The sequence below is a fragment of the Rousettus aegyptiacus genome, unplaced genomic scaffold (assembly GCF_014176215.1).
Source record: "Rousettus aegyptiacus isolate mRouAeg1 unplaced genomic scaffold, mRouAeg1.p scaffold_m13_p_4, whole genome shotgun sequence".
Lineage (NCBI taxonomy): Eukaryota > Metazoa > Chordata > Mammalia > Chiroptera > Pteropodidae > Rousettus > Rousettus aegyptiacus.
Window position 1 is genome coordinate 157,391,664 of NW_023416307.1, and position 14,486 is coordinate 157,406,149.

Consider the following 14,486-nt stretch of genomic DNA (forward strand, 5'->3'; position numbering starts at 1 on the left):
CTGCTCGAGCTGCGGGCCGCGCCCCAGTGGCTTCTAGCTCCCCGTTTCCTCTCCGGGCCGCGTGGCTGGCGCAGTCCCCGTCGAGGTGTGAGGATTGTCGCTCACGCTGGTTCACCGTGACCTTACAGCATTTTCAGTATCCTAAGTTTCTTCTTTGGTAATTAAAAAATAAAAAGAAAGAAAGAAAGGAAGAAATGGAAGTACCAGTGAGCTAGGGATCGGCTTCGCCCGCAGCGGCCCGGGGCGCCCACGTGTGAGGAGCGGCCCGCGGTCCGCCTTTCCGCTGTCTTCGCGTCGGTGTGTTTTGGGGTGCAGACGCGAGGGCTGGCTGTGCTTCCGATGAGCCTTTAGGTTTCGCGGGGTTGCCGAATGCGGCACACAGTCCCCAAGATGGAAAGAAGTTTGTTGTGATGATGATCATTGTCTCACTTAGAGTCGCCATCCCAGCTCCCCGGCAGGTAACCCAGGGGAGCTGGGAGTCGGTTCTGAGCTGCAGCCACCCACAAAAACCACACGCATGGCATTTTACTCAAAACTTTTAACAACCACTTTGTGATGCAAAACTGGCGGAATTTTGGGTACTTTCTGTAAAATCGAAATCTTCATGGGGGTTTTCCGGCATCAGAGTTGATTGTTAACAAATGATCGGTGTAACGCGGAAGGGCAGAGTTTGCTGACGAAACACGCTCCGTGGGCGGTGGGGCCGCGGCCACGGCTGCAGAAAGCCGCGGCCCCGGAGGCCAAGCCGCCTCCTGAAACGCGCAGTCGGAGCGGCGTGCAGGGTTCGCAGCTGGGGAGGACGGAGGCTGCAGGGGCTTCTGACCTTTGCCGCAGAAGTTTTGGTCTTGACAAAGCATTTATGTTCGATGCTTTCTAATTTGCAGACCCTCTTATGGGAAGAGATTTGAAAAGAAAAGCAAATCAATGTGCGTCGCAGGATGAAACAGGAGTGGCTGAGGTGGGCAGCGCTCGCTCCCGTCGGCTAAGTCAGGAGGCCTCTGCTTATTCTCGGGCCGGTGGCTTTACCTCTCTAAGGCTCAATTCCCTGTCTTGACAGTTAGAGTTTCACTCCAGCCTCAAGAGCCTGCGGTGGGAGTCTGGTTATTGCAGCCCGTTTTATGTAAAGGTGACTTTATCATCATGTGTAACTCAAGCCGCCTTTCAGGAACACGTTTTGTTTTTCAAAATCTGTAACAACATTATTTTAGCAGAAACTTATACTCTATAAGTACGTAGTTCATGCTCCTTTTATAGTCATTTATTTATTTTTTAGGTGAGGCGACCCTTGGTTGACCTCACAGATTGCAAGGACCTCGTCAGCTTACAATCCCTTATTATTATTTTTTTGTTATTATTTACGCCTACAGCACCTGGGCTTCCTAGGTGGTCTCCCACCTAAGTACTAACCGGGCCCGACCCTGCTTAGCTTCTGAGATCAGGTCAGATCAGGCTTGTTCAGCGTGGCGTGGCCGTAGACTCCTTTGGTGTTTAATACGTTTGAATTTCTATTTGTGCAGCCCAGACGTCAGAGCGATGGTCTCATGTTGAGCCTTAAAATAACGATAGGCACTCCTTGCCTTCCTGCACGTGGCTTCATTGTGCTTTCCACGGATGTTGTGTATTTTACAAACCAAAGGCAAGACCCTCCATCTGTAAAAAGACAACTCGCTTTGCTGCGGTGGCCCGGGACCAGGCCTGCGGTGCCTCCGAGCGCTGCCCTGCTCTGAAACTTTCTGGCTGTTTGTCGTGAACGCACGACCCAAACCACCCGCAGCAGGATCCAGAGCTATAACTTCCCATTTTATGTTCCAATTGAGTTTTCAACGAGTTAATTCCTTAGTTTACTGTGAAGATCTTTGTTATTTCCCACTAGCTTTGTTTAGCTGGCTTCTGCGAAGACCGAGCTGCTGGTTAGTGTCCGCGAATCAAGTAGGCTTTCTTTAGAATTTATGTCAGTAATATTTAAACCAAGAAAGCGCCATCTCTACAGGAGCGAAATCCATCCATTTTCTGAAAGAACAGCCGAATAAAAATTGGCTAAATGAGGAACAGGGAATAAGGAACCTGAACTTGGGAACAAATCGAGTTGAATCAAATTTTTAAAGAATGAAATAAGAGAGGTATTTTGTGCGTAATGGGAGGGGCGGGGGGAGCGGAGACAGATACGGTTCTAAGAAAAGTACAGTGTGGGCTGCCGCTGGCAGCCGCAGGACCCCGCAAACCAAGAATGAAGCTCGATGTGTAGGGGAAGGAGGTTTATCATGACGTAATTTTAGGGACAGATGCAGAAAAGGGCATGCATGATATTACAAACGTTGAAAAAGTGGCATGGTAGCTGCCAGACCCTTAATGAATGATTCAGTTGAGGAAATGGGCAGAATCCTGAAACTGGGACCCGCGCTATAGCAAACTTTAATCAAAGCCCCGAAGATGGCCCTGCACGTTGGAACCGAGCTACCCCATTTATTGTTCAGCCTGACGGCGCTAATTCTTCTTCTGGGCAGGCGACTTTGAAGGGGACTTGGACCCCCGTCCTCGAAACGGAGTAGCTGAAAAGGCGGCTCGTGCAGAGAGGTGACATCGGCTGCACATCAAAGGCCACGGCTGAAACGTCCCGTGTCACGTCTCACTGGCAGGAGCTCTGTGCTCACGCCGACTCCCAGGGTGGGACGTGCGTGTGTCATGCGGGCAGGGCGGCATTCCAGTTCTTTCTTTTCTGCTTGACGCTGTGAACTGATTGAAGATTTATGTCTCAAGTGACAGGATTCAAGTGAAACACGACGAACCTGAAAAAGCTGCAGCCTGAACATGTCAGCGCGGAGCCTGGCAGTGACCTGGACGGGCCCTGGGAGCCACCACACGCCCTGCCACGTCGCGCCGGGCAGCGCGGGGATCGAAGAGCAACCGCAGGGCGACAGGTCGTCGCGGTCTGGGCGCGGGGGCGGCGCTGTCTGCAGATGGGGGGGGTGCGTGTGTGGCGTGCGTCCTGGGCTTGCCCGACGGTGAGGACGGGCGTGCGCTGCACCGACTGGGACCAGCCATTGCCTTTTTAAGTTTTCAAATGTATAAAGTAAAACTAGTCATTTAACTGGACTGTAATCCTGACCTAGTCCCCCACTGGGGTGATGATTATTATCTACAGTGGCCGGGGGTGGGGGGCGGGGCAGGAGCGGCGGCTGGGCGGGGCACCTGCGCAAAAGCGCCGCCCAGACGTGTGGCCAGGGGCGGGCATCACCTCTTACTGCCTGTTGTGGCACAGGGAGCTTTGTCCACGGCTGCCAGGCCTGCAGGACCCTGAAGCCCACGGCCAGGCCGGTGTTTGCTCAGGCTGCCCTCCTCCAGTCACCATTAACCAGGTGAGCGTTCTCTGCATTAACCCGGTAACCAAACCAGTTGTGCTTCACGTTGGTCCTAAAGAAAGTACGTAACTGGCGTAGCCATCAGCGCACCAAGAAGAGCCGAGACACGAGCTGCCGGTTGGTCACTGCGTATTATTCTGCGTCATTTATTAAATATTTTTATATATACGTTTACAAACTTGAAGTATGCGTTTCGGAACTCTGCTTTCAATACATTTTTAAACTTTTTTTGCAGAGACATTCTCTTGTAAAATGAGATCCATATACAAAACTAGGCAACAGATATAAAAGTTTCCTTTCATACTTTTCATCCATCAACGAAAGAAATCGTGTGACAAAGAAATAAAACCAAAATGTGGCTTTTTCGCAAGAATACCATGTCCGAGTTCAACTACGAGTTCTAATGGGCCAGATCATGTTTCATCCTATCTGGAGGTACCTACTAATACTTCTTAGCTACTGTAGCATGTCTGGATGAAGAAAAAAATCAACTCTGGACTAAGTAATCTAAAGACCATCAATTATTCATTTCTTTACAACGTGTCACCAACATTCACCTAGGAGATGACATTGATTGGCCAGCAGGAATGCATTTACTCCAAACGCTGCATAAAAAGTTCCCTTTAAAAAAAATTCATTAACTTCACAAGCTAGAGTCTGAGCCTCTAATTGAGCTCAGATTTAAAGAAATAGTTTAAATGATCAATTCAGAAGCTTAAAAGTATCTTTGAAACTAAAGTTGCTTTTCTTAAAATGAACGCTGACTTGACAGTTCGTAGACTTGGAGCGTTGTCACCATAAGTCAGAGGCATTAATGCCGCTAGCGACAAGAAACAGGGTCACCACAGGGTAACTACATGGCACGGAGTGCCCGGGGGTCTGAAACTCGCTATTAATGGGGTTTTGGCAGCAGCATCATTGGACATTTAACCATTTATCACACAGCTTTCACACACCAGCTTCCAAGACGAACACTCCCTTGGGACAGGAGCTACCGATTGGTTGTGATTGCATAATCGTATTGCACAGTTTTATAAAAAACATAAATACCTGCTATTCTAGTTTTAAATACAAAATACATGTCATAGAGTTTTAAATCTATAATCTGGTTCAAGTGCAAATCAAGTGCTTTCTTTAGTCCTTCCAAAAAAAGCATTTTTAATATTTTTGGCACAAATGAAATGTCATCATGCCAGGAATTCTAATTACAATACATATATCCAAACCTTTAGGGTAGTGATCATATACACACAGTATAGAACCGAGTATTTACAAATGAGCTCAGCGTCCGGGCCACCTGCGTGGGCGGGTCCGGCGGACTGGCCGAACCAGCCCGCAGCAGTGAGGGTGAGTGCGGCTCCTTCTCGCCACCTGCTCAGGCCGGCTGCTGCGGGTTGACGTTCATGTGAGGGGGGTGCCCCAGGAGGCCGATTCTCTGTTTCTGCTTCCTTTGTTCTGTCATCTGGAAAGTTAAAAAGTTTCATCATTAGCCCCAGACACTTCCTGTGCGTCAGATCAGATGCTGAACCATAGATTTACCTCTGTGGTTATGGTTTGTACTGAAAGCCACTTTCTACAAACAGTGTGCCGTCACTACCTCAAACACACACGGCTTCAGAAAGAGCATCTTCCTCGGCGGAGCGGGGAGTTCTGCGACCTAGTCATGCACGGGGACGTTCACAAGTGCGGCCTGAGGAAACAAAGGACGGCAAGGGCGCAGGATCCCGACTGTCTCCCCGGTCCCTCTCCAGGTGAGGAACGACTCCTGCGGAGTGGCGGCTCCGCACGGCGGCGGCGGCAGCAGCGGGCGCTCCAGGAGAGCAGCGTGCGGGCGCCGTGTCTGCGGAGGGGTCGCTGGTCGTCAGGGTCACCGCACACCGAGGGGACGAGGGCCGCTCACCCCTCACGGAGGTCCGGGGTGATAGATACCTGGACCGCGCCATGGACACCGAGGAATGCCTGTGTCCGGAGAGGCCACGCCCTAAGGCCCATCAGATGAAAGCCTGCCATCAAGACCCCGGCCAGGAGGCGGGCCTGTCACTGGCCAGCCCCAGCGGGAGCCAGGCGGGCCACGGGGCTGGGAAGGCTGTGTCAACGCGCGGTAGATAAATCTGCCGTCTACCAGTGGCCTCGGAGCCAGCGCCTAGAGTTTTGATTTCCGAAAACCAGAAAGGAATCAGAGCGGAGTAGTAGAAAGAAGCGGGCTCTGGATTAGACCGATATCCTCACGGTTTTTCGTTACTGAACTTTTCCGTCTGCTTCTCCACTGGCACCGCGAGGGTGCCACCCTCCCTCCCGGTGGCGGGTGCTGCGGACATTCGGTGTCACCTGTCCATGGCTTCGGTCTCAGGCCTCGCTCAGACTAGTTTTTGGTACTGATACCCAACAGAACACAGAACAATAACTTAGCTAAGTTCAACTTCAAAGTGGTGATTTTTTCCTACGTAAAACATAGCAGTTTTCCTTTCACATCAGAATACTACTTTCAGGCTCCTGTGAAATGCCTTCTGTTAGGATTTAGAAGAGAAGATTTACGAGGAGTCATTATTTCCAAAAGGTAGCTTTAAATAAAGCTTTTTAGAAAAATTGAATTAGGACATTGCCGTGAGCCTCTGACGTTTCCGCAGATGCCTCAGATGCGGGGCAAATCTTTAAGGGAGGGATGCGCTCCGCTCTGCCCCGCCCAGGTCCCGCTGAGGCGGGGCAGTGGCATTTGGGGGGGGGGAAGTCCGCAGTTAGGCCACCGGCCGACCTTGCCCTGCCGCGTGTTTCACAAGCCGAACGCAAGACCCTCCTCCAGCAACGAGATTCCGCCCCGCCTTACTGGGGTGGGCCGGGACCGGACACGCAACGCCTCGAGGTCTGCGCACTGTCATCAGCCATTCATGCACCTTACCGCCTGTACTTCAGATAGGCAGATCGCACCCCTACCCCCAACTACCCCCTTGGCAGGCAGCCGTGAGAGGGAATCCAATAAAACTCCACGATCTCCTACTGAGTTTGGGAATCGCGGTGGCTTAACCCCCATTGCAGGAAACTGCAGTCAGAGCTGCTAATCAGAGCTGCTGAGATCTTTCAGCTGTTAGCACTGGCCACTCAAGCCTTTCCCTCATTGTTCGATACATAACTGCTGTACTTGAGATGATTGCTTATGCATGCACATCTTCCTGCCGGTTTGGTAAATGAGCTTTTCTTAACTTTTCAATCTGTCAATCATTCTCTTAAAAGCCTAAAACTACATTCCCTGATAGAGAATGTGTCTTCCACCGATAGCCCACTTCCTTCCCCCTTCTACACATCCCCTCCCTCAGTGTGGTCCCCCCCAATCTAATTTTCTAGGTTCATCTTCCTAAGAGAATGACCCATGCCCCTCCCGCTCCCCCTCATAAACCATAAAGCTCCCTGCCGTAGGTCAGGGCCAGACTTGCTCAGACAGTCACATTCTTGGTCATTCCAAGTACCTAGAACATACCTAATTCTTTTTTCCTAGAAAAAAGTGGTTCTTAAACTTTGGCATCATGCACCAGAATCACCCAGGAGGTTCGTCCAAACTCCAAAGTTGCATTTCTAACGCGTTCCCAGGTGATGCTGGTATTGCTGCTGTGGGACAACTTTTCACTGATTTTCTCCAAAATAGGTCAATACCACTGTGGGTACATTTTCATATACTTGAATACTTTAAAGTTTTCTGGGTACATATATGGTATTTCTCAAATGAGACAAAATCCTGGAGAAGAGTGTGTCTGCAGTTGAGCACATGAATTTGTCTAAGTTCTGTTCTGATCAATCATGGCTTTTTAGACAGATTGGCTATTATTTAAGTGACTAATAAATGAGAAAGAATAGGAGAGCTGCTTAAGTAATTTCTTCGGCCGTGGTCGTCATCCATATACAGTCGTGAGGGAACGAACGGAAGCCAAGCCCCTGAGGTCTCGCTCTGGCCTGCAAGCAACGGCGGTCAACGCTGCTGGCCAGTCAGGTCTTCCCGGCCCTTAGCGCAGGTTCTGGTACGTTCTGGCTTCATGAGCTCAGTTCCACCTACCTACTTGCCTGTCTCCCTTTATTAGCTCAGTTCTTCCTGCCTTCACGCGCATGTGTGCACACACACTCACGCATGATCTGTATGTTGAAGCATCACCATTATCTGTTACCGTTACCTATGCCAAACCAAACAGAAACAGTGACCAGTCTGTCCTTCGCATATTCTTATGCAGCATCCAACGGACACACATAAATACGGAGACCAGCTGGCGGCTCGTCATTCCTTCCGACTCCGTCTAGACAAGCGGCAAAGGCTGCTGCGGCCGAACGCGGAGACCTTTCCCGAAGGTGCCGGGTGGACGGCACAAAGGGGCAAGCGGTCACCCGCAGGGCTCCGAGCGGCCAGGGGCCGGCGCGGGAAGGACGGACGACCGCGGGCTGCCGAGGGCCGTGGTCTGGTTCGCAGCAGCCCTTAGGGGCCCTTGACCCGCCACTCTCCTGCCGCGGCCGTCCACGCGCGCGCCCCGCGTGGCGCGCTGCAGAGCCCGCGGGGGACAGCGGGGGCGAGGACGGCGGCCTGGTGGCCGCGCGCGGGGCTGCCCGCGGGCTCGGCGCCTGTCGCGGCCGTGTGGCCCGGCACGCTCGCTCCCGCGCCGCCCCGCCCCAACTGCGGGCCGCCTGCGAGGGTTCCTGCGAGCGCGCGGCTGCTCGCCGCTGCCGGGGACGGGGTGCACCGGGCCGCGCGCCCGAGACGGGCGGACCGAGCCACCCCCTTGCCGTCACCCCAGAGCAATCTCTTCGCGCCCCTACGCACGGGCCGCGCCGCGGCTTGTCCGTTCACTTGTCGCCCGCTCCGGCCTGCGAGTTCCTTGAAGGAGGAACAGGCTCCCTTCACCTCGTGACCCTGGGCTGCCCCTGGCCAGTGGGTGACCGACTCGGGGTTCGGGGAACGCGCGGGCTGGGCAGGGCAGCGGCACCCCGGGCACGCGCGCGCGCTCCCCCAGCCCCGCCCCAGGGGCCCCCTGCGCGCCCCTGCCGGCTCGGAAGTCGCCGGCTCGTAGGGCTGCAGGCGCTGACCTCCGCGGACACCCAGACCTCACGGGGCCACGCCCCGCCTCGGTGCCCGCAGCACGGGACGCACGCCGGGCTCGCGGCTCCCCTGCCGCCCGCCGGGGCCGGCCATCCCTGCCCCGTCCTGGGGGCCCCGCGCGCGGGCTCCCTTGGTCCTCCTCTGTGGCTCCCACGTCACCGTGGGAGGAACGTGGACACCGAGTGAGGTTTCCTGAGCAGTCGGGCGCCTGCTCCCGGTGCCCCCCACAGTGACCGCGGCCCTGTGGCCCTACGCATGAAAACGTGCCGAAGGCAGCAACGTGCCAACACGGTCTGCATGCTCAGGCACTTCTGGTATTCCCGACAGGGCTCCCTGGCCTACGCCAAGCCACTCGCCTTTTCAAGAAAGTGAACCCTTCTCTTAGTATTTGCTTTTTTTTCCATTACGAAGAAACATGCAAAAAAGGTTTAAGTTCCTCCAACAGTCCTCCTCCCTGGAATAAGAAAGGGAGAGAATCACATCTGGCATCAGAATCTCTTGGGAAGGGAAACTCCCAGGTGACAGGCATCAGGGACCCCTTAGAACCGCGACTGGAACCGGCTGTTCTCGCAAATAACAGAAAAGGTGACACTAGCAACCAGGTTTTTACTAATATCCTTGGTAAGAACGTTTCTTCCTCGAATTGGTATTGTGAGGAAACAACACCCAAAGGGGTCAGTGGCAGTGAAGATTAAAACCAAAGACTTTCACACACAGGCTGTCACCGCGCCCTCACGCTGGGTCTGGACCGGAAGAGCCGAAGACAGAGCTAAGTGGTGAGGCGGTTTTTACATTTTCCAATACTTTTTCTTTTTTCTTTTTAACTGGTGAATGGTATTCTTTCATAGCTTGTTTTTTTTTTCTTTATCCTTGCTCATTAATCATTTGTGGTTTTTATTTTTTAATTCAAAACTTTTCCCTCTGGAGGGCAGGAATTTGCACAATTCCCATTTAGGGACCAGCAACTCTCATCATAATGTGCTTTTTTTCTTTATGCAGAACAATTTAGGAAAATGTTATGATTGTTAGGCACCAGATTTAATAAAATTCAAATATTTTCAATAAGTTATTTCTCAAGTAAATTTATTAAGGATTTATTGCATAATCAAAAGAAAATGCTGATGAGTTCCTTTTGAAAGAAGCCAATTTCGCCCAATAAATGGAGCTACGCTGAATTTTTCCCATAATTCTGGGCACTTTAGTGAGATTAATCATGGTTAAGGCACCAGAAAATATATTACAGGTTTCCACATGTATCTTTTTAGCCTATAATATTTTCTAAGAAAAAATTGTTTGATTTCATATTCATTCGCAGGAAAGGGTTTTCTGCGTGGGTCCAACTACCAACTTTCAAAGAAAAATGTAAAAAGGGATGAAACCAAGCAGTGTAAACCATACTGGTTTTGATGTCATTTAGTGAACCTTAGTCCATATGCGGTCAAGTTTACATATTTTGTTTAAGCCAAAATTTTGGCTCAATAGAAACAATTCTATCTTGTATTTTAAAAATGCCAATTCCCTCCCATGCTCAGTTGTGTAAAACGGCAAAATATTCCTCCACAGTGTTTAAGTGCGTGATGCAGCTTCTGACACGTCAAGGCTCTTTTTTAAAGCACGAATAAGAGTTTCAATAGTCGACCGTGAAAGGCAGACAGAGTCCAGCGACACAACACGCAAAAAATCGAACCCGGACCGGAGGGCCAGGCCTTCCAGCCCCATCACTGACGCAGCTGATCGGCTCCCTCGGGGCCTGTGTGTCCTATGGCACCCTCCCCAAGGAGGGGCGGTGACTCCCGCGGGCCTGGGTACTACCTCTCACGCCCACGCTTCGCCGGGCGATTCCTCGGCTCCGGCTCTCCGGCTCCGTGGCCGGGCTTGCCGGCCCGCGGCGAGCCTCGAGGCACGCGGTCGAGGAGGACGAGTCCCCAGTGAGAGGGGCCTGCATGGTGCCACCGCCCGGCACCAACGCGAGTTCGTTTCAGACCCGTCGTTACAGGGGTCCGAGGCGTCCCTCTGCGTAAGTCTGCGATAGGTGGCTCTGGAAGGCTTGGGGACATCTATTAAAACACCTGATTTAAACAGATCCTCGAGCCACGGCTCTCTCCAAAGGGGGAGGGGGTAACTGAAGCATCGGCAGATGCGGTAAGGGGTCTGCCTGGCTCTTCAGGGGCCCGGCAGAAGCCGCCGTCCAGTCCTGTGGAACATTGGTCAGGTAGCGCACAGCAGGGGTTAAAAATTAATAAAATAAATAAGCAAAGTAACCTAGTTGGATCGTTATTAGTCTGACTTACTGAGGTTATTTTAGGTGGCTACCGAGCTCAGTGCTGTAGATGGCCCTCCTGAACAAGGCCTCTGTCCTCATTAGTTTTTATTCGCATCTTAATACATGTGAAAGAGAAGAACTTGAAGCCAAATGGTTCCTTGGGGCACAGTTTGGAGTAATTTAATTGGAAAAGAAATATAATTCAAAGTAAGACTGTTAAAAGTGCTCCGTAAGCCGTCAACGAGAACACTTTATTCTGGATGGTCCTGCACTGGCTCTCTGTGCCTACGAGTGATGCGGCACCTGTGGGTGCACCCTGACCTCCCTCAGTAACTGTTGCTGTGCAGAGGTCCTAATTTTGTCACCTACAGGAAGCGCCTGCTCGTCACCCAGGGCACAAGTCCCCGACACACAGCTGCATCCGTCACCAGGTAAGTGGCCGGTGGCTGTGCCTGTTCATTTTAAGGGAGTTGGAAGGGGGAAGGAATAAATACATAGGGTGTGGTACAGAGTGGCCCCCTCCCCAAAGTGACGGGGCAAAGCGTCTGTGTCACGGCCGGGGACAGGCTGGGCAGGGCCGTGCACACGGCTGGGCCCTGTGCGAGCAGGCGGGGCCTACACTGTTCGCTGCTTCACCTTCAGCACCCGGCCCAGTGCCTGGGCTACAGCGGCCACGCGGTAAGGATCTGGCCAGCGGACGAACCGAAAGGGGCTTCTCCATGACCTTGGTTTACCCCTGGAGGCTGGATCTGAACATCTTGGGGGAAGGAGAGTTAGTAGGTGTGAAGGCTCAGCAGCAAAATCAGAAACGGCTTTTCATCTCCTGTCAGTGAAAAGTCACAGGAGCACAGCTTCACACGTGGTGGTTTTTGGACGGCACTTCGTCGAAGTCGTTTGCATTTTTCCACTTTCAGGTTTTGTTTTTCATATTAAAACCTCGCCCTTCGGAGCACGGAAGGCAGTGTCATGGGCTTATCCTGTGAAGGGCGAACTGGTGGACTAAATGAGTCTGTCCTCTGTCGCCCGGTCCCTTTTCTATTGCCCGGTCCCTTTTCTATCCAGGTGACAGAAACGTCAGCATTTTAACACGAGCACTACTGATTCTCTGCTCGTTGGACTGGGTGTGCGTGGCAGAGGGGCGTGCGTGTGTGCAGGTGGCTGGGACTTCTTCCTTTACCTGGTCCTTGAGCTCTGACAGCTGGCCGGACAGGTTGGTGACCAGCTTCATGGTGGACTCCAGCTTCTCCTGCAGGTTCCTCAGCTCATTCTGCTCCCCTTCGGAGTCGCTGCTGACCAAGGACATGGCTCGCATCCTGGGGAACCAGTCCAGGTTCCTTTCCTAGAATCCACGTTGGGGAAAAAAAACAAAGCGGGAGTCACTTCCGGGAGCAGGGTCAAGGAGCAATGATGTCGTGCCATTTTTCGTGACGCGATCTGTTTGTTGCAGAACTAACACACTGTGTCTTTCCCACTCATTTAGTGCATATCTTTTTAACTGAACTGACGTGAACTCTCAATTCTCAGAAGTCACTTTAAAATTAAACGGGAAAAGTGGGTTTCCAACAAGATTTCTAATCGGCAGACGTGAATACTGATCTTTGCAAATCATGTGGCTGATGGGTTTTGGGTTTTAAAATTGGGGTAAAATAACATGACAAAATTTACTGTTTTAACCATTTTTAGGTGTCCGGCGCAGCGGCGTTAGTGTGTGCGCGCGGTCATGCTCCTGTCACCGCCCGCCGTCTCAGGAACTTTTTTCATCCTCCCAAACTGCAACTCCGCCCCCGTTAAAAGACAACTGCCCTGCCTGCCCCCTGCCCCGTCCCCCCACCCCCTGCACGTCCTCCCCACCCCCCCATGGCATCCCCATCCCCCGCCCCGCATGGCCTCCCATGTGCCATCTCTGAATCTGATGACTCTGAATGCCTCACACTGTGCTGTGTCTTTTTTGAAAGTACTGACCTTGGAAAATCGTTTGCAAACATTCTGGAAGTGAAATGAATATTAAGATCCTGAATGTTCTGGATTTTACTGGATGTGTGTGCACACGTGTGTGCAGTGTGTATGCGTGCGCGTGCGTGCTCGCTTGCGAGGGGGTTGTGAGAGGCTGGAAATGGGGCCTGGGCTCCTCGTTCGGTTTCCCTCCTCGTGAGATCACGGGAACCTCCCCCTCCTCATTTTCCTTCTCCTTCCGGCTTGAAGTGGCCGGTGGGGGCCACCAGGCCATCTCCGTCCTTGTCTTTCGATGGCGACAGCCTGTTCCTGTGACCGCAGTCCTCGCTACTGGGGAGCGGAGCAGTGGGACATGGTGCGCCTCCCGGTCCCCTCCCCTGCCCACCTCAGCTTCCTCCTGAAACGTAAGCCTCAGAGCAGCTTCTACACAGACAGCAGGAAAGCTTAATCGGCGTGGGTTACAGGGAACAAACCGACTCATTCCACATCTGCCGGTGTCGCTTCTCACCTGGACCGCCCTATCTCATCTGGATACGTGCTGATACTGATAAGATCTAACTCTGATCATGCCCTCCCCACCCCACCCCGCCCCGCCTACAAAACTGGTTACTGTTGCTCCGTGCGCACCCGCGGCCGCAGAATTGTTCTGTATGTAAATATTTTCTCATAGTCAATATCATAATAAGGTGTCTGCCGCGATGACTCTGCCTCTGTCGCCCCGAACAGCCGCAGCTGGACGGGCGTGGCTGTGCTCAGATAAGACTTTCTGTCCAGACGCTGGTGGCAGGCCGTGCGGGCAGCGGGTGTCGCACCTGCTCGGAGCCTCTGCCGACGCAGCCGGGACTCCGGGGCTCGGGACGCTCCGGCTCGTGAGCAGCAGCAGAGCAGGGGCCACTTTACACGGTGACTAAGAACGCGGGCGGCGCCTGATCAATATTTGCACAAGCGAATTCTGTTCCCGGCCTGCGCCCTGAGAACAGATGCGGAGATGGCGAACCCGGCGGCTCGGACCGGCTGCTGCAGAGAGATGGGGCTCACTGCCTGCCTCTGCCAGCGCCCGTGGAACCTTCTGCCTGCACGGGACTCGGGGCCAGCCCGAACGCATCTTCATCACCACCCCGCCACAGAGCAACGGGCAAAGGACCATTTCGCAAAAACGCCTCTTTCCAAGACGACGTGTCCGAACACCTGACGTGCGCCACGTCTGTGATCAGTTTTCTGCTCTGTCTACAGCGAAGGTGGGGAGCAGTCTGAAAACACCGAAGCGTGGCCCCGACTCACAGCTCGTGCGCCAGGCCTGCGGACGGCCGCCACACGGGCCCCCGAGGGATCGCCTGCGATCCGGGTGTGCGTGACTCCTGGGGGGACAGGCCCAGCTGCTCAGATGAGGGCACACTGGGCGGCAGGCGTGGAGTGGAGAAGGCCCGGACAGGGGCCTGGCAGAGGGAGAGGGAAGGGACCTGTGAAGGGCCCACCCGCCTGACGACGGGGGGACGGGCAGGCCGTGTGCGCTGCCCTGGCCGGCGGCCGGCACTCACCTGTAGCGGACTTATCACTGACACACAGGTGAATGCTACGCTGCCGAAAATGCCAGAGATTTCATCTAAAATCTGGCTCTCGAGTCACTCACATGTTCATTTGCTTAGCAAACCCTCCATAAAAATAGAAAACACAGACTTCCAAACAGAGCCCACACTGATGGGGTCCTCAGAACGCAGAAACTCTGCCGAGAGGCTGCACGGAGCTTCGAGTTTAAAGCAGTTTCCTCGTTCTGAGAGCGAGTGACCACAACCACAGATTCAAACGAGACGTTTTCTGTGGCGGGCTGCCGCCGTCTCTA

The 14,486-nt window shown here is 53.2% G+C and overlaps 1 protein-coding gene and 1 pseudogene across 11 annotated transcripts in view; both read right to left on the minus strand.

Annotated features, from left to right (window-relative positions):
- Nucleotides 1-1,358: 1,358 nt before the first annotated feature.
- On the minus strand, nucleotides 1,359-1,477 carry LOC118602492 (annotated as a pseudogene).
- Nucleotides 1,478-3,471: 1,994 nt separating this feature from the next.
- Nucleotides 3,472-14,486, minus strand: part of ITPR1 (inositol 1,4,5-trisphosphate receptor type 1) — a 260,469-nt gene continuing 249,454 nt past the window's right edge. For all 11 annotated transcript variants that reach the window (XM_016133138.2, XM_016133137.2, XM_016133135.2 and 8 more), the window contains 2 exons: nucleotides 11,871-12,032; nucleotides 3,472-4,821 (listed from right to left, as the gene is read on the minus strand). In XM_016133138.2, the coding sequence (XP_015988624.2) occupies nucleotides 4,735-4,821; nucleotides 11,871-12,032 (249 nt within the window). In that variant the 3' untranslated portion in view covers nucleotides 3,472-4,734. The remainder of the gene's footprint in view (nucleotides 4,822-11,870; nucleotides 12,033-14,486) is intronic.